The sequence below is a fragment of the Peromyscus leucopus genome, chromosome 7 (genome assembly GCF_004664715.2).
Source record: "Peromyscus leucopus breed LL Stock chromosome 7, UCI_PerLeu_2.1, whole genome shotgun sequence".
Taxonomy (NCBI): domain Eukaryota; kingdom Metazoa; phylum Chordata; class Mammalia; order Rodentia; family Cricetidae; genus Peromyscus; species Peromyscus leucopus.
In genome coordinates, this window is record NC_051069.1 from 12,920,857 (window position 1) to 12,944,272 (window position 23,416).

The 23,416-nt window shown below is 47.6% G+C and overlaps 1 protein-coding gene across 2 annotated transcripts in view; it reads left to right on the forward strand.

Annotated features, from left to right (window-relative positions):
• Positions 1-23,416, forward strand: part of Thsd4 (thrombospondin type 1 domain containing 4) — a 573,943-nt gene that overhangs the window by 528,724 nt on the left and 21,803 nt on the right. For both annotated transcript variants that reach the window (XM_037207445.1, XM_028861990.2), the window contains 3 exons: positions 11,570-11,745; positions 14,658-14,754; positions 17,798-18,079. In XM_037207445.1, coding sequence (XP_037063340.1) covers positions 11,570-11,745; positions 14,658-14,754; positions 17,798-18,079 — 555 coding nt within the window. The remainder of the gene's footprint in view (positions 1-11,569; positions 11,746-14,657; positions 14,755-17,797; positions 18,080-23,416) is intronic.

Sequence of the window (23,416 nt, forward strand, 5' to 3'; positions counted from 1 at the left end):
GATTCTGAGAACTGAACACAAGTCACCAGGCTCGCCCAGCAAGCATCTGTTAGCCACTTAGCCATCTTGTCAGCCCTGAAGGTTTATTCTGAGTTCCTCAAGTAGCCTAGAATGCAGACTCTCCAGTAAGTCCCCATGAGCCTCGGAAAATTAACATTTACCTGTGAGTAGGCATCAGCCCAGCGGTGACCACACCCGCACATGAGCTTGAACCCTTATGTAGTATCTTCCTGGTGTCATTTGAGTTTTTGCGTGGTTATTGTCAAAAGCAAGGTCCCACCTGCGGCAGTTTGAAACAGAATGGCTCCAGATGCTCAGATGTCTGACTGCTTAGGGAGGGGCACTATTTGAAGGGATAAGGAGGTGTGGCCTTGTTGGAGGAAGTGTGTCACTGGGGGTGAGCTTTGGGGTTCCAAAAGCCCAAGCCAGGCCTAGTGTCTCGCTTTTCCTGCTGCCTGTGGATCTAGATCTAGAACTCTCTGCAACTCTGTCTGCCTGCACACCATCATGCTCCCTGCCAAGATGACAATGGACTGAACGTCAGAAACTGTAAGCCAGCCCCAATTAAATGCTTTCCTTTCTAAGAATTGCCATGGTCATGGTGTCTCTTCAGAGCAATAGAACACTGACTGAGATGCCACTTGCTTGGCTCAGGAGTGAGTGAGCCATTATGTTCAAACCTAAGCTTCAACCATCTGTTTTAGTCACCAATTTTGTAATTTAAAAAAGGTACCCAAATCACAGGTATTGAGTGGCCTTTGGAAAAATTGCTTAGAATAAATATGGAATCAGTATAGTCATGGGTTTATGTGTGTACCCTAATTAAAAGATGTAGTTGGAGTGAGAGTACCGTGTGTGTGTGTGTGTGTGTGTGTGTGTGTGTGTGTGTGTGTGTGTGTATGTTGCTGTCTAATGGACCTGTGCTTTAAACTTTAGCTGACAACCCTGTGGGCTGGTGTCAGGCCAACAAAGAGGTGGTTGCGGTGTTGTTAAATGGCCAGCACTTGACCTTGACCTCGGGAAGATGGGGGCTTCATTCAACAGTATCTGCCCAGTGACTTTTGGTTGAAATACTAAGCAAGGCAGCACTCCTGCCCCCAGAAGAGTCTGGCTGACAATGAGAGGGCTGTGTGAGTGGTGGACAGGTCAGATCACACAAGCCCTTCACCATGCACCGGAGGAGAGTGAGCTTTATGATTAGGGATGGAAATCAGGTGGCAGAGGACAGGCGAGAGGAAATAATGGCACAGGGAGAAGATCTTGGGCAGCATGCAGAGACCCACAGTCAGACTTCTGCTGTGGTCCGGATGTGAGGCTAAGGAACCTTAGATATATGAGGTGACTGGGTAGAGGGGAAGGAGGAGACCAACATGACAGCAGATTTCAGGAGACAGTGGTAGAGTCCCTGACCAAGGAGGAAGAAAAACAAGAGTCAAAGATGATTGCCAGAATTTAAACCTGTGTAATAAGATGGTTCTTGTAGCTAGTTTTCCTGGTCCTGCCTGGCCCAGGTCAGGACAAATCTCTCTCACCCGCCAGCCAGTCCCGCAACTGCTCAGACCCAACCAAATAAACACACAGAGACTTATATTACTTAAACTGTTTGGCCTAATGGCTCAGGCTTCTTGATAGCTGTTCTTATATCTTAAATTAACCAATTTCTATTCATCTATAAGTTGCCATGTGGCTCATGGCTTACCGGCATCTTAACATCTTCTCATGGCGGCAGCTGGCAGCATCTCTCTGCCTCAGCCTTCCACTTCCCAGAATTCTCTTCTCTGCTTGTCCCGCCCATACTTCCTGCCTGGCTACTGACCAATCAGTGTTTTATTTATTGACCAATCAGAGCAACACATTTAACATACAGACCATCCCACAGCAGGTACTTTCTTTTGTTGTTTAGTTTTTTTGTTTTTTGAGACAGGGTTTCTCTGTGTAGTTTTGGTGCCTGTCCTGGATCTCACTCTGTAGACCAGGCTGGCCTTGAACTCACAGAGATCCACCTGCCTCTGCCTCCTGAGTGCTGGGATTAAAGGCGTGTGCCACCACTCCCAGCAGGATACTACTTTTTAAAGATTGGCATTGGAAAGTGGACTAGCATCACTAGAGCTGAGTTTCTACAAGACCTATTGTTGGAATGACCTTCCCAGAATCCCTTCTGTCTGGTGGGTATGTGTGGCAAATGGACTGAGCTGGATCTGAGAGTAGGGGAGCTACATCAGATGCCTAGGATATGTTTGTGATGGGAAAGGACTTTTAGACTTTATATATGTCCATCGTCATACAGTGTTGGCTCCCAAGCCTGGATCTCCTGGAGCCTCTCATGTCTCCCCAGTACCCAGAGTCCTCAGGCTTCCTAGAGTCTTCTCCAATCTTATCTCTAGACAGACTCAAGACACACCCTAGATTCCTGCTACAGCAACAACAGCCCACCATTCCTCTGTGCTGGCAAGTTTTATTTCAAAATGACACAAGCTGGCGTCGTTTCCAAAGAGGAAACTACAGTTGACAATGCCCCTACCAGATTAGCCTGTGGGCAAGTCTGTGGTGCATTCTCTAGGTTGATGATGGGTGTAGGAGGGTCCAGATCACTGTGGGCAGTACTTCTCCTGAGCTGGTGGTCCTGGGTGCTATAAGAAAGCAGGCTGAGCAAGCCACGAAGAAGCAAGCCAGTAAGCATCACCCTCCGTGGCCTCCACACCAGCTCCTGCCTCCAGGTTCCTGCCCTGCTTGAGCCCTGCCCTGACTTTCCCTTCACTGATGGGCTGCGATGCGGAACTGTAAGCTGAAATAAACCCTGTCCTCCCCCAAGTTGCTTTTGGTCACGGTGTCTTATGGCAGCAATGGAAATCCAAACTAAGAACCCTGCAATGTGCTTCTAGCCATTCAGTCCCGAATGCCCTTCATCCTGCTCTGTCTGGAGATTTGGTCCCTTCACTGCAGATCCATGCTCAAATGCCAGCCTTTCCCAACCAAGAGCCTCAGTCCTCCATGGAAGTAAGACCAGCCTCTCTTCGTGTTGTGTTGATGCCAGGAAACTTGGGGCTCCCCAAGTCCCAGGCTTTGCCTTTTCTTTACTGCCCCCCACCACTACTTCTCTGCCTGGCTTCTTTTCTGACAAGCCATGCATGGTTCCATTTCATGCATTATCCGAGGCTGGACAACACAGATACACTCTTTTAAGTCATTGAGGATTCAAAGGAAATTTGGAGTCAGAGTCAATCGAATGTTCTCATATTTTAAAGAATGATAATTACCCATACTTAGCTACAGTTCAGCAATGAAATAGGAACAAAGCTGTGGCGTCTCCCTTTCTTTGAGGCCCACAACCTGTGATCATGGAGTGCCCAGAGGACGCCAGCCTTCTTGCTCCGAGACTCTCTTAGCTCTGGTCCAAGTGTGATTATTAGGTACATTGCAGACACACGGGTTTGAGTCTGTCCCAGGGCAGAACACCAAAGTGAATGTGAACAGAGGGATTGCCAGGTTTGTGTGCTCGTTTAACAAGGACCATCAATGGCTGTTCTGTAACACTGGACCTGGTCTGCCTCAGGAGGTATGTCTGATTTTTGTTTTGCTAACAGAGTCTGTACTCAGCTTGGCGTGTGTCTACCAATTTATGCCTGAGGAAGGGAGTATGATTTAAACATTAGGGTTCTTTTGTTTTCTTAATTTGTATGGGTGTAATATGTTCATGTGTGTGTTGGCCAGAGTTGATAGTGGCTATCTTAACCACTCCAGCTTACTTTTTGAAGATCCCTCACTGGACTTGGTGCTCACCAGGTCAGTTAGAGTTGTCTGTCCAACAGGCTCTAGGAATCTGCTGGCCTCTGTCCCCTCAACCCAGCCCACAACTTGGGTTACCGGTGTGTGCCACCGTGCCAGCTTTTATGCAGGTTCTGGGTATCTGAACTCGTGTTCTCGGTGCTTGCCTGGCAACCTTTGTACCCCCTAAGCCACCACCCCAGCCCTCAACATTAAAACTCATAAGTAGGGCTGTCAAGATGTAGCAAGACCTCTTGACAATCTGCAGAAGACTTTCTTAGGGCTGAGCTTCAAATTCATAAAGTAAAGTATAGAAGAATACAATGGAAACCAATTATACAGAAATGCAATTATAAAATAGTAACTAAAAACAGCGTTGTGGTATAATAACACAGGGAGTTTTTGCTTTGTTTTTGTTGTTGTTTGTTGCCTGTTTTTCTCTTTTTTTATTTTTTTTGTAGACATTCAAATGGGGGAGGGGCTTATCTTAATTAAGGTTACTATTGCTGTGATAAACACCATGACCAAAAGCAGCTTGCAGAGGAAAGGATTTATTTTGCTTACACATCACAGTTCCCCAGTGAAGAAAGTCACAAGGATTCAAGGCAGGAACCAAAGCAGAGGCCATGGAGGAGTGCTGCTTATGGACTTGCTGCTCACAGCTCCCTCAGCCTGCTTTTTTGTAGAACCCAAGACCACTAGCAATGGACCGGACACTCCCACGTCAATCACTCATTAAGAAAATGCCTTACAGACTTGCCTACAGCCCAGTCTTATGGAGGCATTTTCTTAATTAAGGTTCCCTTCTCTCAGATGTTAAGAAGCCTCAGGGTTTGGAGACCTGGCTCAGCAATTAAGAGTGCACGCTGCTCTTCTAGAGGACTCAAGTTTGGTTCACATACTCAAAACTCAAGTTTGGTTCACATGCTCAAAACTGCCTATACCCCCAGCTCCAGGGAGATCGTGCCCTCCTCTGGCCTCCCTGGACACCAGCGTGCACATGTGTACACACACACACACACACACACACACACACACACACACACGTGAGTGAGGTAGTACAGGCCCATAGCCCCAGCATTGAAGAAGCTGAGGCAGGAGGATCACAATTTCTAAGCTAGCCTGAAGCACATAGTGAGTCTCGAGACATAAGCTCACTAGCCCAGCCTCCTCACAGAGAGGAGTGCTGAAGCCACCAACACCTGGCTTGAGTCTTTGTTTTTAATAAGGTCATCAGGGAAGGCAGGAGCACCACATTCATAAGCTGTTTCTGTAGGGATCTCGGGGTGGGCTCTGCTAGTACACAGACTTTGGGCTGAAAGTACACTCCTTACCAGTAGGCTTCTACCCCGGAGATAAAACCCCGTGTTGAGGGGGGTGAAGACTTTCTCACAGTCACGGAGGCTGCCGTCACCTAGGCTCTGCCAGAGCTTAGTCCTCACCAACCCTGCCCTCTTGCACGAGCCTGAGCGGCCTGTACCTTTTCTGAGACCAGGCCCGGAGCTGTTTATAGGCACGTAATGTGTGACCACAACTGCTCTCTCTCTGCACGGCCAGATGGGGCTCTGTCTGGAGCTCCGTCAGAAGCCAGCCAGGCCACCTGGAACCATGACCAGATTGCTAATGGTCTGATAGGTTCTTTTCAGTTACTTGCTACTGCACAGTGGAAGGGTCATCTAAACCTTCAGAGGGGATGTGGTGGGAACCCCAGCCTTCCTATATCGAGATGAAAGGTGGAGACATGAGAATCCCTAGAAGCCTGAGGGCTAGTAACCTGCTGAATATATGGTGATGAGATCCTTTTTGAAACAAAGTGGAAGGTGGGGGCTGACTCCCCGGGTTGTTCTGCTGACCTCTACAAGTGTACTGTGGCACACACAAGCACCTGCATGCATACACGTGCATTAACACATCATACAGACACACTTTTTTCTTAAAATATATCCTGGAGGTCTTTCCTACACCCAGACTCCTCTCATTCACTTTGGAGCATTGGGGTTTCCATTGTGTGACTATCAGCATTATAGGTTACTTAAGCAATCTTGTGCTGGTAAACATTGAGATAGTCTGTGTACTTAGGGAGCATCATCATCACAAACACTTGTTTTGCTTCCAGAAATAGATTGCTCCGGTATTTTCCCAGTGGAATTCTTTAGCCAAAGTACACATGGGAGTTTTAACAGGGAGATCAAATTGCCCTCCCGTGGGGCAGAGCCAAGTTAAATTCTCATCAGCTGCATTGTGGGGACTTGCTTACTTTGTACCTGACAATATTGGTAATCTTGAATTTTTTAATGTTAATCCAATATAGCAGGTCAAAAAAACCACTCGGAGTGGTTTGAGTTTGTGTGAGAAGTTGACAGAACACTTCATTTGCTTATGGCATACTTGAACTTGGGTCTCTGAATCGCCTGTTTGTTGCTCTTTCTCTGACTTTTTCTTGTTTTTTTTTTTTTTTTTCTTTTCCTCTTGAGTATTCTTACATTCAGCAGATCTCTATGTGTTTAGCAGTGTGCTGTGCTCTGGAGCTGTGGCTGGGAATAATCATCAGCGTCTTGGCCTTCTTGGCACTTAGTAGGGACAAATGCGAGGAGGCCTTACAGGGAGGCTCTGTGTCTCGTAGAGCACGTGAAGGAAGAAACGGGCTGGACTGGGCAGAAGACTTTCCAGAGGAAACAGGCCTAAGGCATGAATAAGATTTGGAGGTGGCCAGGTGGTGGTGGTGCACACCTTTAACCCCAGGTGGGGAGGCAGTGGCAGGCAGATCTCTGAGTTTGAGGCCAGCCTGGTCTACAGAGTGAGTTCCAGGACAGCCAGGACTACACAGAGAAACCCTGTCTCAGGGGGGAAAAAAAGACTTAGAGATGAGGGGGACATTCTGGATAAAAGGATAGCTTTGTGGAGATGCTGTGAATACCATGAGCTATTACCCAGGAAGTAACATGGAGGTAGTAATGACATTCACTTGAATTTCTTTCAATGGACTGTTGAGAAGAGAAGCCAAAAGAAACCTTGTCTAGATGATTCAGAGAAATGAGCTGCCTGCGTGTTTTGTTTTGTTTTTCATTTTTTTTCTTTCTAGCGTGTTTTCATGTGCGCTTCATGTGGAAGTTACCCATAGAGACCAGAAGAGGGAGCTAGAGTTGCACGTGGTTATGAGCCACCCAGTGTGAGTGACAGGAACAAGACCCAGGTCCTCTGGAAGAGTAGCAAGCAGGCTCTGTTAACAGCTGAGCCATCTCTCCAGCCCCAAACGTGCTTCTTCTCTGAAAATGTATTCATTTTTATTTTGGGTGTGTGGGTGTTTTGCCTGTATGCATGTCTGCACACCACGTGCAAGACTCCTGGTGCCTGAAAGACCAGAAGAGGACGTATCGTCCACTGGGACTGGAGATATAGACGGTGTGAGCCACCAGGTAGATGCTGGGATTGAACCCTGGCCCTCTGCCAGAGCAGCCAGTTTCTTAATCCATGAGCCATCTCTCCAGCCCCCTAAGTGTGATGCTGGGGCTGCTGGGGCTCCTCCTCCTCCTCCTCCTCCTCCTCCTCCTCCTCCTCCTCCTCTTCCTCCTCCTCCTCCATTCTCCTCCTCCTCTTCCTCCTCCTCCTCCTCCTCCTCTTCCTCCTCCTCCTCCTCCTGCTCCTTCTCCTCTTCCTCTTCCTCCTCCTCCTCCTCTTCCTCCTTCTCCTCCTCCTCTTTTAGACAGAATCTCAGGTAGTCCCTACTGGCTTCATATTCACCAGGTAACCAAGTAACTTTGAAATTCTGATCTCTTGCCTCTACTCCCAAGTGTTGGCTTTCCCGGATGAGCTACCCACACCCAGTTTTATGCAGTGTTGGGGGCAGAAGTTGGGGATGCTTGCATGCCATGCAGGCATGCTACCAACCGAGCTGTCTATATGGTCAGCCTCTGTAATAAATGGCTGAGATGCTCAATATACTCTTCCTTAGTTTCTGCCCTTGACTTTTGCTATTCCAGTCAGGCTGGAGTGTTCAGGGGGTCTGGGGGATGCCTAAGTATGGCGACTCTTCTGTCCCTTCATGAGGCTCTGACTATGAAGGCCTCATCTCTGGGAAAGCCAGCTACAGAGACCCTGCTGAAAATGCCTTTAAGAACAAAAGAATCCTTCTACTAAGAACAAATGGAATCTTGGTTTTGCAGAATGCAGTGCGATAGGCCATAGGTGATAGAAAATTAGAGTGGGTGTTATCAGACAGTTCCTGTCTAACTTTGTTTATAGCTAAATTTCCACAATGGAGTTCTTAAGAGTTAAATTGATTTATTTGCAAAGTGAAGGCACAAAGAGATGAAGGCCTGCTATGTTTGTGGTGTTTAAAATGGAGACGTCCTTTTTTCAAACATCTGAGTTGATCTTTTTAGAATACCTTTGTATTGATCCTTTGACAGTCCCACACATGTATCCTGAATCTTGATGATACCCTCCGCAGCACCCCCTGCCACTCCCTCCAGACAGCCCTCAGTGGGTCCCTCCCACCTTCATTCCCTCCTCTTACTGCGGTCACCTATTGGGTCCAGTTAGCGCTGCCTACTGGGAAGATTCGCAGTCCTTGTTAGCTCCGTGTTGTCCTGGCAACCATAGTGGCCGGGAGTACCTGAGTGCAGTGGCCACGCCATGTCAGGAAGACAGCATTTCTCAGCGCTCCTCCCCATCAATGGGCGCCCGCATCCGTTCTGCCTCTTCCCCCGGATATGGGGCGAGCCTTGGGGGATTGATGGAGACGCCTCGTTTGGGGCTGAGCATTCAGGGTCACTTACTCTCCGCACTCTGCCCGGCTGTGAGTCTCTGCATGGCAACCCACAGCAGAAGCGGGTTCCTCTAGCCAAGGCCGAGAGCTGCACTAATCTCTGGGTAAAAACATAAATATCAGAAGGCAGTTTGGCAACACGTATGAACACAGAAGTCTCCAACACAGCCCACGCCCCGGGCTCAAACGCCCACAGAGGCTGGGGTGGTGGCTCAGCAGGTAAGGCATTTTCCATACAGGCACAGGGACCAGAGTTCAGATCTCCAGGACTCAGGTAAATTCTGGGTAGAAATGGAAGCCCACCTGTAGTCAAATCACTCTGCAGGGAAGGAAGCCCCAGAACAAGGCAGCCATGCATCCAAGGCCTGGGCTTAGTTGAAAGACCCTGCTTCAATGAATAAGACAAAAAATGAGGAGAACTCCTGACATCAAGCTCCAGGCACACACACACACACACACACACACACACACACACACACACAGCACATAAATATGCATTTAAAAAAAAACCCAGAGAAGTTAGGAAGGGAATTAAAAAAGAACAAACATGACCAGGAAGACCAGAAAACCATGTGGCCCTCTTGGCTTTGCGCCTGTTGGTAAGCCTACAGTCAGAATCGCAAGCAAAACTTAGCCACCATTGGTAAGTGTAACAATCAGGATTATAAGAAAAATGCTATCCTGCAAGGAGAAGGCAAACACTGTAACTGTCCTAAGAGATCTGTGTTCATCAATGAGACTCAGCCTCTGCTGCAGGATATTTGATCACACTGTGAACCCCCAGACTGCGCTCACGCCTCCCCCGAAAGAGTCACCTGTTGAGCCATGGGGATCAACCGAATGGTCACAAGATTTGGCTAATGCATGGTTTACTGATGATGGGACCAAAGCTAATGGAAGGCGGCAGCCTCTAGACCAGGGTATGGAACGGCCAGTACTGAGGAAAGAACCACAATCAGCACAGTACTATTGGCTATAAGACAAACCACCAGGAATGCAAAAGGAAAGTCTCCATCTTCTCCAAATCATGGTGCCTGTGCAATGGTATTGCCATACCGGTCATCAGAATGGAAAACCACTAACTGGCAGATGAATGGCAAAGATATCTGGTCATGGGAGGCATGAATGGAAATGGCATAACCTAGCAAAACTTAGCAAAGACATCAAAATCTATGTAGCTCATACAAGCAAGACAGACAAAACATCTGAAAATAATGAAATAGTGGACAAATCGACATCATGTCTAACTAAGACTAGATTATTAAAATTTGCCAGGAAATAAATTCAGAATAAATCGGCAAGAATGATAGATTACACATTCAGAATACTTGAAAATTTACCCCTAACACTAAAAAATAAGGGGAAATGGAGAACCAAACTAAACCAGGATAACCCTATAAGAATAACCACTATAAGGAATCCATAACCAGGCGGTGGTTCACACCTTTAATCCCAACACTTGGGAGGCAGAGCCAACACATAAGAATTGCAGTGATTTAAATTTAAAAGCTGTGCTTACAAAAGACTACGATTCAAAACAAACATCCTTTGTAATCTAAAAATAAATACATTTTAACCTTGAAGTTATATATAAAGAGAAAGGGGATATGGGTATATTTATCCACACATTCTCAGGTATATTTAGTTTCAAATTAAAAAAAAATTTAATTGAAAGATACTTTTTCTGTTGCCAAAAAGCATTTTGCCCTAGGAAAGATATAACCTGCCAAAAAAGGAACCCCCAGAATTAGGGTCGGGGCAGAGTTTTGCTTTTATCTTTCCAAGAAAATAAAAACATCCAACTAAGAACTCCAGAGACCACTGGACAAGTGAAACATCTAAAGAAAAAGGATCAAGAGAAAATGTCCCAAGAAAAAGAGCAAATTGGCCAAGTGGTGTCTCCCGGCTCCAGCTGACTGGCCTGAAAATCCCAGCTTGGAGCCCCAGGCCTGCACCAGCACCCATGCCACCATCTTGCCCGAGCACTGCCCCTTCCTGTGGACACCCCATCCCCACTCCATGTTCTGCTCAAACGGTGGACACCTTTGGTTTGACTGTTGCATTCTACCCCGCCAGGATTTCCACTAAGCTAACAAACACCACCCAAAAACCAGCTTCGGACTACAAACTGCTCCGAACATTCAAATTGCTGAGTTCCTATGAGACTGACACAGACATTTTACAGAACTTTGAACTCAAAAATACTTCATGCTAAGACTGCCAAATACAACCGAGCTGGACATTGTAGAAAGCTTGGCAAAAATAGCTTCATTATTGTAGATGGTTTTACTGTGTTCGAGTTAAAAAACTTTCCTTTTATTTAGACAAAAGGGGGGGGGGTGTTGCAGGGTATTTGATCACATTGTGAACCCTGAGACTCTGTTATTTACTGGCTCCTGAGTCTTTATTGGTAGAATCTAATGACTGAGATTTACTTTAAAGCAACAGGCCTCGCTGTGGAGGAATGATGGATAATGCGTGGGGACAGGGACTGATCAGAGCTTTCGAACCCTCTGAGTGCCTGCTGCCTGCATCCTGGGAGAATGTAGGGCTAGTGTTCACTGTTAACATGCCTTCCTATTGTACAAGAAAAGCCGAGATTCTCATTTTTTTTTTTTTAATGTGAAATCTCCCAATTCTTAAATTTAGGCTTCATTATATCAAAACAAAAAATAAAAAACAAAAACACTACAAAAGCCAAACTAAGCTCATCCATGGACTGAAGGCCTCTCCCCTCCCCTCAGCAATGGCACAATTACGTGAAGTAGTTTCCCTCCCTCATGCTCGAGTCTCCCCTTGCTGTCTTGTCCCTCTGTTTCACATCCTTTTCTCCCAGCCACTCCACCCATCCTCCCTTTCTTCCCAAGTCTACATAGAAGGAAATCCTTTGAGGTGAGGGAGTCATCAAGCCAGAGGTAGTGTGCTCGCAAACCCCGTGCATACCCCAGGGCCATTAGATGAGAGACTTGAGTTCTCAAACTGTTTTCTTGTGCACACCCTGAGCTTACCAGAGAAACTGCTCGTTTGTCTCCACAGCCTTGCGAAGTCGCTCTGGCCGCTCCATCATCAACGGGAACTGGGCGATTGACCGCCCGGGGAAGTATGAGGGTGGAGGGACAATGTTCACCTACAAGCGACCCAATGAGATCTCCAGCACTGCTGGGGAGTCCTTTCTGGCTGAAGGTCCCACCAATGAGATCCTGGATGTCTATGTGAGTTTGGGTGTTTGCAGGGATGGGGGAGTGGGGTGGGGGGGTGCCCTCTGGACTTGGGATCCTATCACTCTGAACAAATAAACCACATGTCTTAGCCCAGGCTTGATAAAAATCACTTGAGTAGAGCCTGTTTGAGGGACCCCTTTCAATGCTTGGCATTGGTCTTCGATATTTACCCCTGAATGTACAAGACTCACAGAAACCATAAAGTCTACCAGGTGCTTTCTTACCCTCGGAGTTTATGGACCCAGTAAAACCAATTTTACTTGTTGAACCGAAGCAGCGCAAACAAATGCCCTGTTTCACGAGCCCTGGAGCCCCTCCAGGCTCTTTCCTCTCACTGCTAATTTGGCGTGTTTTCTTCTATGGCGGTAGAAAGAAAATGCCAAGTGCAAAGCAGTCCACTCTAGGCCCAGCCTTCTCAACCCCACCAAGGCAAATGGAGAAGGAACACTCGCGGGGACCCCAGATGACCCGATGAAGCTTTAGCTGCACACACATTCTCTGCTTCATACAGACAGGCCTGCGATCACTGTACTTGAAGCCAGAAAATTAATGTTAAAGAGTTGTCTCTAATGATCTTTTTTAAAAAAAAAAACTACTAGAGGAACCTGGGGAGCTTACTCTGTCTATAAAGTGCCCGTCTTGTAAGCACGAGAACCTGAGTTCCAGCCTCAACAGCCGTGTCAAAGATGGGTGTGGTACCATATGCCTGTAATCCCAGGATGCGGAGGCAGAGACAGGAACATCGATGGGACTCGCTGGCCGGCCAGCCAAGCCTAAGAGTGAGCCCGAGGTCCCAGTCAGAGACCCTGTCTCAAACAGTAGGGGGGGGGTCGGCTCCTGAGTCATGACACCCAAGGTTGACCTTTGACCTCCACATGCACACATACACATGGGTGTGTGCGTGTGCACGCGCGCGCGCGCCAGCACACACACACACACACACACACACACACACACACACACACGAAGCTGCTAGAATCCAGTTTTCTGAAAAGATGAGGAACTAAAAGGTGACAAGAAACAAAAATAAATACACAGGTGTCCACTGTCCTCAGAGCTGTGCTGGTCTCTAATATCTGCTGTGTCAGGTCTCAGAAATCACGTTCATTGTGATTGGTCCTGCAGCTTCTACAGTTCTGGTCTGCTCCTCTTAAGGGATAATAGTGGGCCAAAGGTTACAAAAGACGCCTTGTTTTAGTTAATTTGGGGTGTTTTCTGTGAGTCATCTACTTGGTTGGCTGGCTCTGGGTAAATTTGAATGGTATCAGAGGGGAAGGCTCCTCCGGGGAGAGCCTCCTGTGGGTGGTCTAGGAAGGGCGGCCAACAATAACCCCATAAACAGCATACGGCTTTCAGTGGCCAAACCCAGGGTGTTTCCCCACACAGAAGAGGCACAGGGGAGGGCAGGAGGAGAAACGGGGTGTGCAAAGGGAATTAAGGGGTTGGAGCAGGCACCAAGATCCTGCAGCCACGTAGCTGTGTCCCCCAGGGGTCCAGTGCTCAGGGTCATGTTTCTGCAATGCCAATGAGCTGGTCTTGTGCTGTGAGGAGGCAAGCGCTTCTCACATCTGCCTGCCTCTGGACCAGTGATGGGGTAGCCCGTTTCACTAGTAGGGAGCAGGAAAGAGATATGCAGGGCTCAGTGCAGATGTGACTCGGGTACTTGCAGGGTAGCAAGACTTCAAAATTGGTCATTCTGCTCTCTCTTCCTGATGAAGAAATTAAAACTAAGGATCCAGAGACTGGCTCTGGGTTGCACAGCTGGTCAGCAAGAGCCACTTTCCAGAGCAGAAGTATCAACAAGGCAATGTCCCCTTGCTTGGCTCCCAATTATAGTGTAGATTTGAGTGCTGTGACTCCAGTCCGCCCGTCCCCCTGCCTCCTACCGTCACAGCTGTGAACACAGGAAGGGCTGGTAGACACGGATTAATTCTGTTGGCCTCCCTCACTTACCTTGGGCCTCTGTTCCAGACCTCTGTAGCCCACGGAGCTTCCTGCTGGCCGTCCTACTTAATTTTATCTTTTGATTGGTGGTTTGTTTTTATTGTTGTTTCCTCGAAGAACACGATCGAGGCAGACTTACATTTTTCGTATGTGGGAATTTTTATTTTTTATTTGTTTGGGTTTTTTTGTTGTTGTTGTTGTTGTTTGTTTGTTTGATCTGGGTTTTGGGTTTCCACTCCATGTCATTATAGTTCTGAGGCTCTCTATGTGTGAAAGTGAGTGAGACTCAGGGAACCTACAAGAGAAAGGACTGAGGACCAGCCAGCCTTACTGGCCTGGAGGGATTAAAGGGCCCTTGTTATTCTAGGCCCATCTGCTCCTTGTTCGCTTGACTCTGTGTCACCACCTAGTGCTCAAATAGGGGACATTTAGAGGCCACAGGGTCCAAGCCCTGGCTGAGGATGACTACCAGCCACAGCTTCTCCTACCGTAGACTCTGCCAATTTGACTTTATAAAACCCTGACTTTTTCTCTTTTCTTTTCTTTTTGGTTTTTAGAGACAGGGTTTCTCTGTGTTGTTTTGGTGCCTGTCCTGGATCTCACTCTGTAGACCAGGCTGGGCTCAAACTCATAGAGATCTGCCTGGCTCTGCCTCCCGAGTGCTAGGATTAAAGGTGTGTGCCACCACCGCTCGGCTTAAAACCCTGACTTTTGTGCTGACAGAATCTTGACTGTTCACTCTCTTTTCTTCTGATTCATGAACACATGAAGTCTTTAATTCTTCAGAACAGCCCATAAGAAGTCACTGGAAGTAACTTCATATACCATGCTACAGGTTTATTGTGTAATAGATGAGAACTTGCACATTTAACTACAGGACCACTTACGTTATTGAGATCCAAGCCAGAAGGAAACTGGGATATATGTGGGCTGTGGTGACTTTGACTTTGTGTCCTCAGATGATACACCAGCAGCCCAACCCAGGAGTCCACTACGAGTACGTGATCATGGGGAACAATGCCATCAGCCCACAGGTGCCACCCCACAGGAGACCAGGTAAGGTCCCTTACCTTTCCACTGAGTATTCTGTTCACTTTCTCTTAAAATGACTCTGTCTCTCTGTCTCTCTGTCTCTCTCTGTGTCTCTCTCTGTCTCTTTCTCTGTCTCTGTCTGTCTCTCTGTCTGTCTGTCTCTCTCTGTCTCTCTCTGTCTCTCTCTCTGTCTCTCTCTACCCCTCTCTCTCTCTCTGTCTCTCTCTCTCTCTGTCTCTCTCTCTCTCTGTCTCTCTCTCTCTCTGTCTCTCTCTCTCTCTCCTTTACCCTCTGTGTCCTGAACAATGCAGAGAAACCCCATGGACACATATTTCAAGTTAGTAGACTCGGTATCAGAACATGTTTCTCCATGTGAGTCTCACTGATAGGATATTTCATTCACTTGATCCTAAGCCAAAGTTAGACATCCTGATCCCACATCTGGGATGAGTACATCAGCTTCCTATTGCTGCTGTAGCAAATGGCCTTCCAACTAGTATCTTAGAATAAGATGAAGATATTTGTCATACAGTTCTGAAGGTCAGAGGTTTGGAAAGGGTTTCATGAGGCCAAGACCAAAGTGCTACAGTCAGAATCCACTTCTCTCCTGTTTCAGCTTCTAGAAACCTCAGTCTCCATGGCCTCTGACCCCTTCCTCCACCTCCAAAGCCAACATGGTACACATTTCAAATCTCGCTCCCACTTGGGCTCTATGCGTGGTACCATCTCCTCTGATTCTCAGGCACCCATCTCTTTCCTTTATAAGGACCCCTGAGAATACCTCGGGCCCTGGTACTCCGTGTCTTCTGTCCACCTAAAGCTGCTCTAAAAATAGCATCAGGGCTGTACACCCAGTAAGGGAAGGACCAGAGTTCACATCTCCAGAACCAACTTGATGGCCAGGTGGGCACGGCAGCCACTCAGGAGGTGGAGACAGAGGACCCTGGCACAGGCAGGATGGCTGGATTGGCTGCCAACATTGAGCTCTGGATTCAGTTGCAAGACCTTGCCTTGAATACGGCAGAGAGAAATCAAGGCAGACTCTTGATTGTAACCGCAGGCCTGCACATGTATGTTCAATGCACTCTAACATTTGCACATTCACGTGCATGTAAACAGAGGTATACATATGTATGCATACGTATACTAAGAGAAAAAAGTAATAGTAACATCAATTAAAACAAAACAAAAAGCATCCGCCTTCAACTCCCTTTTCCTCCCAGAGGCTCTCTTAACAGTGCGATGAATTCTGCCCTGCCCTTCTCTGTTCAAACACAGTCGTGTCTGCAGAAAAGTTGAGCATTTGTCTACATATCAAATATCATTGTTTTCAGTTAGTCAGCTCAAATCCAACCTGAACATTACCCTTTGCTGAAGTCGGCAGAAATCCCCTCTCAGTCAACCCAGAGGCTATACACATATGACGGGCGTCCATGTACACACATGTGTGCAACAAGCATAAGGAAAGGCCCTGGAACCTAGGATGGGCCAAAGCACCACTGGACCCCCCCCACTCGCCTCCCCCTTCCCTCTGCACTGATTCCACTGAGGTGCTCATAAGAGGAGCCTCATGGAACCCTCCAGCTTGTGCTGGGGGCAAAGAACACAGGATGGGACAGAGAGCTGACCCCCATTTCACCCCGATGTGGTCATGCTCCAAGGACATTGTGTGGTTCATGTCAGCATCCTTGGTGCTCGGGAAATGGAAAGCCTCTGGCCCTGCCTGGGCTTTCAGACATTGCTGTTTAAAAAGGCCAGCTCCCGGCCTGGCAGTGGTGGCGCACACCTTTAATAAATAAGCAAGAGAAAATAAGCAAGAGAATCTAAGAGTGTAGCTACTCTCTCAGACTTGAAGAGGGTGGGAAACAAGGATATGCCGTATCTCAAAACCGACCTGCCACAGCTGCACACGTGTGTGTCCGTGTGTGCACAAACCCAAGTCTGTGCGTTTTTGTCTACCACACAACACACCACCATGCTGCTGGGTTAGAACGTCTGGGTGCTGCATTCTTGCTTATTCCAGTTCACAGCTATGCATTGGTGGCATTTGGTTTTTACCGTCGGCACGCACTGAAGTCTGTTGTCTTGCTATTTCATAGAATATGTTAGTAACCATACTTCTTTTTTTTTAATTTTTAGTGATTTAGTTTTATTTTATGTCCAGGTATTTTGCCTGCATGTGTGTCTGTGTGAGGGTGGCAGACTCCCTGGAACTGGGGTTACAGACAGTTGTGAGCGGCCATGTGGGTGCTGGGAATTGAGCTTGGGTCCCCTGGAAGAGCAGTCAGTACTCTTAACAGCTGGGCCATTTCTCCGGCCCCTAGTCATCATATTTCTATGAACAGCCTTAAGTAAAATAATGAGAATGTGTGTACAGCAAATATTCCAGAAACTACATAAGTGGGTCAAAGCTCACGTGCATTTAAAATTTGGAGCCCTAATCCAGACTGCTCTCCAAAAGTTGGCGTCTGTTTGCACTCTTGTGCACAATGAAAAAACGGGGAGTTTACCTTCCAGCAGAGGATTCAAGGACTTGAGCCTCCAAACTCTGTAATCCTTAATGTGTGGTTAAAAAAAAAAAAAAAGAAAAAGAAAAAGAGTTGAGGGTCTCCTGGTCCATGTTTTCATAGGAGAGAGTTTCACTACGAGTGAAGTTGAGAGGTTTGGGGCTGTTTGTTTGCTTGTGGGGGAGGGACCGTCTTCCCGTGGCCTTTGACATCGTCTTACTGATCTTTCTACACGTTTTTTATATGTATGAGTGTTTTGTTGTGTGCCACATGTGTGCCTGGTGCCCCCAGGAGGTCAGAAGAGGGTGTTGGATCCCCTGGAACTGGAGTTATAGACAGTTGGGTGCCACCATGTGGGTGCTGGGAATTGAACCTGGGTCCTCTAAAGAACAGCCAGTGCTTCTAACCTCTGAGCCATCTCTACTTCTTACTGATTTTTAATAATGTTGTAAATATGAGATTTCAAATGAACTTGTGTTGCATTCTGTCCAGCGGCAAAGCCGTCTCCTTTTTCAAATCAGTGTCCAAAGGACTCTCACGCGTCTGTGTGCCTCTCCTAGGAGAGCCTGTCAATGGGCAGTTGGAGGCCGAAGACAGGAGCCCGGAGGACAGAGAAGAGAGGGAGAAGAACCAGGAGAAGGAAGACTCACATGGCGAGGCCCCTGAGGTATTGACGTCAGAATCCTCGCACACACAGACCTTCCCCGTCAGGCATCCTGATAGGTTCCCTTCCCACCGACCAGACAACTTGGTGCCAGCAGCCCCACAGACCCCCAGGCGAAGCCGGGACCACAACTGGAAGCAGCTGGGGATGACAGACTGCTCCACCACCTGTGGGAAAGGTAAGCCTGTGTGGAAAGCCCAAGCAGGGCAGATGAGGAGGGCCCAGCTGTTGGGGCAGCCCCTCACCACATAAACCACGTGCAAGATGGCTTGCTCTTGTGTACTGTTGTGCCCAGATCGCGACCCCCCTGAGAAACCACCGAAGATGAGCGTATCTGAATGCAAAAGCAAGGCTTTAATTCGGAATATCCAAGAGCAATACAAGCCTAGGCAGGGACTTCATCCAACACATCCAACGCAGTGGAGGCTGGAGGAAGTGCCCACCCCTCTGCAACTCAGTTTTTAAAGGCAAAAACCACAAGGTTACATCAGTTAGGGGTGCTAGTACAGGTATAATTCTGATTGGCTCGCTTCTAGGGACTTTCCAAGACCTTATCTTTATCTTACTGCTAGGTGGATGGTTGCCGTCACCGTTTCTCATTGGCTGCCCTCAGGTGGGGACATTCTGTGGTTAAACAATCACCATAGAGACCAGGATTGGGACATTCCATGGTCACACAGTCATCCTTAACATGATTAACTTGTTATTCTGTAAAAATGGAAGAGCTTTGGTCTCACACACAGGCTCATCCAGTCTTGGGACTTAAAGATGCAGAAAATCTGTGCTCATACATTTATCACAGTGAAAGAACAGATATGAGCGAGCACGTGGGCACGTGCGCCGACTCCAGGAGAAACCAGCTCCCAGGAGTCCCTTCCAGCAGAGGCCCCATGCTCCAGCAATAACATGTGACAGTTCGTGTTGGATACTGCCAACCAGAGATGCTCACCCAAGCTTTGGTGCACAGGTGCTTACATCATCATTCCAAAAGCCTCACTCTGTCACCCCAGGGTCAGCTCACACAGTCCGCCAGGGCACCAAGCACACAGAGACAGACGTTCAGTGTCCTACCAGGGCCTTAGTACACAAAGACAGACGTTTACTGTCCTACCAGGGCCTTAGCACACAGAGACAGACGTTTACTGTCCTACCAGGGCCTTAGCACACAGAGACAGACGTTTACTGTCCTACCAGGGCCTTCATGGCTCAAGATCACAGGCATAGGAAACACTCAGGCAATGAAGGAAAGACACACACACACACACACACACACACAGCGGGAGTGTCCTCCTGGGCCCCAGATTAGGCACAAAGTACTCCCAAACACCTGTTTTCACAAAGAGATCCTTTATTGAGAGGGAAGAAAAGTTAAAGTGGCCACTTTTCTGACTTGCAGCAAATGACCTTGCAGGTGTCATTTTTAAGAGAGGAAGGGGAGGTCTGTGATAGAATGGGCTAGGATATTTTGAGTGGGTGTGTTAATTGGGTGAGCCACAGGGGGCTTTGATTTCTGGACTTCAATACTTTGATAGCTGGACCTTGATAGTCAGCCTCAAAAGGAGGAAGTGGCCAAATAAGGGACTAGACCTCAGTGACTAGCTTTAAGAATGTAATCTAATGGTTTTTAGCAAGGCAGAGGGGATGGGGAGAAGGGCTAGTGTCCCTTCGGGCAGTGTTACCATGCCCCAAAGGTGTGTCCCAGAGACTACTCAGTTAGAAAAACAAACCACACAACTTTGGAACAACACAGGCCTGCTGAGGTGAGCTGTCCCTGTGCTTATTTATGGCCATCAACAATCAGGGGACATACCCACATACTTTAGAGTCTCAAAGTTGATAAATCAAGTTTATAGATGGCTGGTATGAATGCCATTCTCAAATCTAAAGATGTTAGGGGAAACAACGTATTTGGGGGGCTTGGGTTTCACTCATCAGCTTCCATCATCATCTACTGTTTTCATATTCCCCTTATTTAAAAAAAAAAAATCCAGGTTAATCCAGTGTCCTACTCCAGTCAGCTAGGACCACCAGAGAAGACCCCTGACCTAACAATGTCATATGTATTAACTGTTGCAAGAAGGGAGCCCACATGCCAGAGGAAGCATGTAGCTAGCCTCTCTCCAAGCAAAAGGGAGATCAGAGTATAGGGCTGAGGAGAAAGGTGGAGTTTCAGTGAAATTTTTTTTAATGGTGTTTTGATAGCCTCAAAGCAAAATGTGGCTGTAGTTTTATATGAAGGGCAACATGTGTGAAGGAGTCCACATCTGTAACATAGATCCAGGGTCCTTCCCCTGGTGACTCCACAGTCAGGATAGATGAGTTAAGTGGTGTCTGGAAACCCGTATGTGACTGTCGGGCTCGCGGGGCTAGAAATTGACTCTGACTCCTTCAAGGTGACTTGAGATCCTCCTTGCAAGGAAACACCCATATACTACATAGTTAGAATCTTCTCCCTCTCTAGGATGAGGGCATCTTCTTCTGTTGTTACCTGAAACAGTTGTTCTCTAGGGGATGAAACTAGAGAAACAAAGGCTTTGTGTCTGCTCCCCTCCCCCCCCCTCAGAGTTTTCTAAAACCTGGAAAACTGTGTGACTCACCCCGGACATTAATTTGTTGAATAGTTTTTGTTTATTTTTCTTCAAGAGACTTGAATCTGGCCTGGGAAGATGGTTCTACATGAAGACCTGAGTTCAAATCCCAAAAGCCAAGTGAAGTTGAACACATAACACAAGCATAAGCAATCTCAGCTCCCCAGAGAAAGAAGGCAGGCAGAGAAGGAAAACTCCAGAACCTCCCAAACTAGCTAGCCTGGCCTACACAGCAGAAAACAGCAAAGAAAAACTGTCTGAAACAAGGTTGAAAATGAGGACCAATACCTGACATTTATACATGTGAATACGTGTGCGCGGCGTGCGTGTGTGTGTGTGTGTGTGTATACACACACACACACACACACACACACACACACACACAAAAGAGAGAGTATTGGATCTGAGGGGATGAGGTTTACAAGTCTGATAATTAGCACACACGCACACATACACAGTCTTGGAGCTGAGAGTATGAACTGTGCAAGTTTAATAATTAGTACAAACATGCACATAAAGACACATAAACACACACACACACACACACACACACACACACACACACCCCGGCAGATGCTTCTTTTTCACTTCCAACTTTGGCACTGGCCTAATGGCTTTGGGGACTGGAATTTAGGTCTTTGGTTCTTTGTGTGTGCACAGGGGTAGGAAAGGAGGCTGGAGTTCTTTATGCTCAAAGCCTTGATGATTCCACAACGATTGCATCTGGTAATTGGAGGATTCATTTATGAGCTCTTCTTGTACCATTTTGTTGTGCTCAGGCCACATGAGCAGAGGATGCGACCTGGAGAGAGAGTGAACTGGCTTCTATTGTAAGTTTGGGAGGAGAAATGAGATGCCTGTAGTCTGTGTCTTGACAGAGTCAGACAGCTGGAGATAATTCTGCCCAAAGGCCAAAATCATTTAATAAGATCTTATCCAAGGCATTATAGAGATAAGCAGGGCATCTCAGCATTGACATAGGAACCCGAGAGCCAGATGGACTATTTCCCAACTCTTCTCCTGCCACTTACGAATTGGTGTGGTGCCCAGCTAGCTCAGGTGAAAACTGTCATTGCGTCATTTGCGATCCAGAATGACCGGTGTAGAAGATTCTCTCCCACCCTGTCTAGGGACCGCACGATACTGATTTGTGGGTGTGGTGAGACAGGGGCAGAACTGTGTAACCCTGCCACTGTTCCCTGGGTGGATGCTGCTGGCCCATCCAGGTGGTCATTCAGCAGGCCCCTCTCTGTTCTGTAATGGACGTGATGGAGAAGCATCCTACATGTGGCCAAAGGTAGCTGTGAATGTGGCACGAGACAAAAGTTGTAAACTTATTTAAAACAAAACAAAAACACCTTGGAGCTTGATTGTGAGGCTCTTGAGCAGGATCTCTGTGGATGACAGCATTGTGGTACATCAGCAGGCTGGAAGTGCTTGCTGGAGGACGCAAAGGAGACGCACCCCAGTTCCTGCTGCTTGTCACCTGGGAGGGGAAGAGAAAAAGGCATATCTCCACATATGCTTCATTTTCAAGGCTCCCCTTCAGAACGTCTCTGGCTTCAGAGCCACAGGGGGACACACCTGGAACCCTATGCTCCCATGGGAGTGATGGCAGCAGACATGCAGGGCGTGGGCAGCGCACTGCAGATGCACGAAGCATGCAGCTAAACTCAGTCCTCGGCACAAGTGTGCTGGTACTGGGTACTCCTCCGCTACAAAACCCAAGTCCCTGCCCTTGAGAGACCATCATCTGTCTCTCACAAACCCCCTCCTAGACATCTCCCACCCTCCCTGGTGAAGCTGATCACGCCTGTACAGGTACCATTTCAGCAGTATCCTACCATCCAAGACTTCATTCTCTCAAGACGGTACCCAAGAGTGGCCCTTGATCACTGTGGCCATCAGCCATGATGCTCAGACCTCTGCACATCTCCTGGCTTGGCTCTGTTGGTTCTTGTCTTTGCAAGTCTGGAGTTACTCAACTATTTTCTTGATGTTTCTTCTGTCTTACTCTCAAGTTAGTGTGTCTCACAGACCTCAACACTGTTCCCCAAGTTCTGCTTCCATGTCCAGTACATCTTGATTCTATTTCGATCAATCTGACTGCGTACAAGCCAGGGCAATCAATCTCAGGTCCATCCTGCCACCTGAAGCCCAGCCAGCACCTGCCCCACCACGCTGCCCCTGCTTGTTAGCAATCAGAGGAGTCATTGCATCTGAGTCTCGAACAGTAGGACTCCAGGTGACAGCATCCCTCTCTGCAGATACTAAAGCTAAACCAAAGAAAGAAACCATTGCACTCACCAGAAGCAAGACTTAATAAAGCTGCTATTTTCTCCGCATCAGAGAGACAAAGAGCCTCTGATTTCATGTGTTTGGTACCTTTCCATGGAGCTGGACCATGGACAATGGGCAATGCATGTAAAAGCAGTCAGTGGGAGGGGAGGTAAGCGGTGGCCATCTGCCAGACAACCCCAAGCAAGACCCATCTTTCCAGGCACAGAGCATTCCTATGGTATCCTGTATCATTTGGGCTAAATGTATTAGGTTTCCCGTCTGTGAGTGCCAAGCAGTTGGGGTACCTTACTCTTGCTTTTCAATCCACAGAGCTGTAAGTGGAAAAGTTACAGCCACATGGTCTGGAGGGAGAGGAACAGGCCAGCTAAAATCTTTTCTTAATCCCCTAATAGCTAAGTTTCAAATGCACAGGCTGTGGGCTGAGTCTTATTCATCTTTGTGACTTAGCACAATGTACTTAATGTGGGTTGAGTTTAATTTAAAAAATATCTCTGAGGGCTGGAGAGATGGCTCAGCAGTTAAGAACACTGACTGCTCTTCCTGAGGATCCAGGTTCAGTTTCCAGCATCCACATGGCTGCTGACAACTGTCTGTGACTCCAGTTCCAGGGGATCTGACACTGTCTT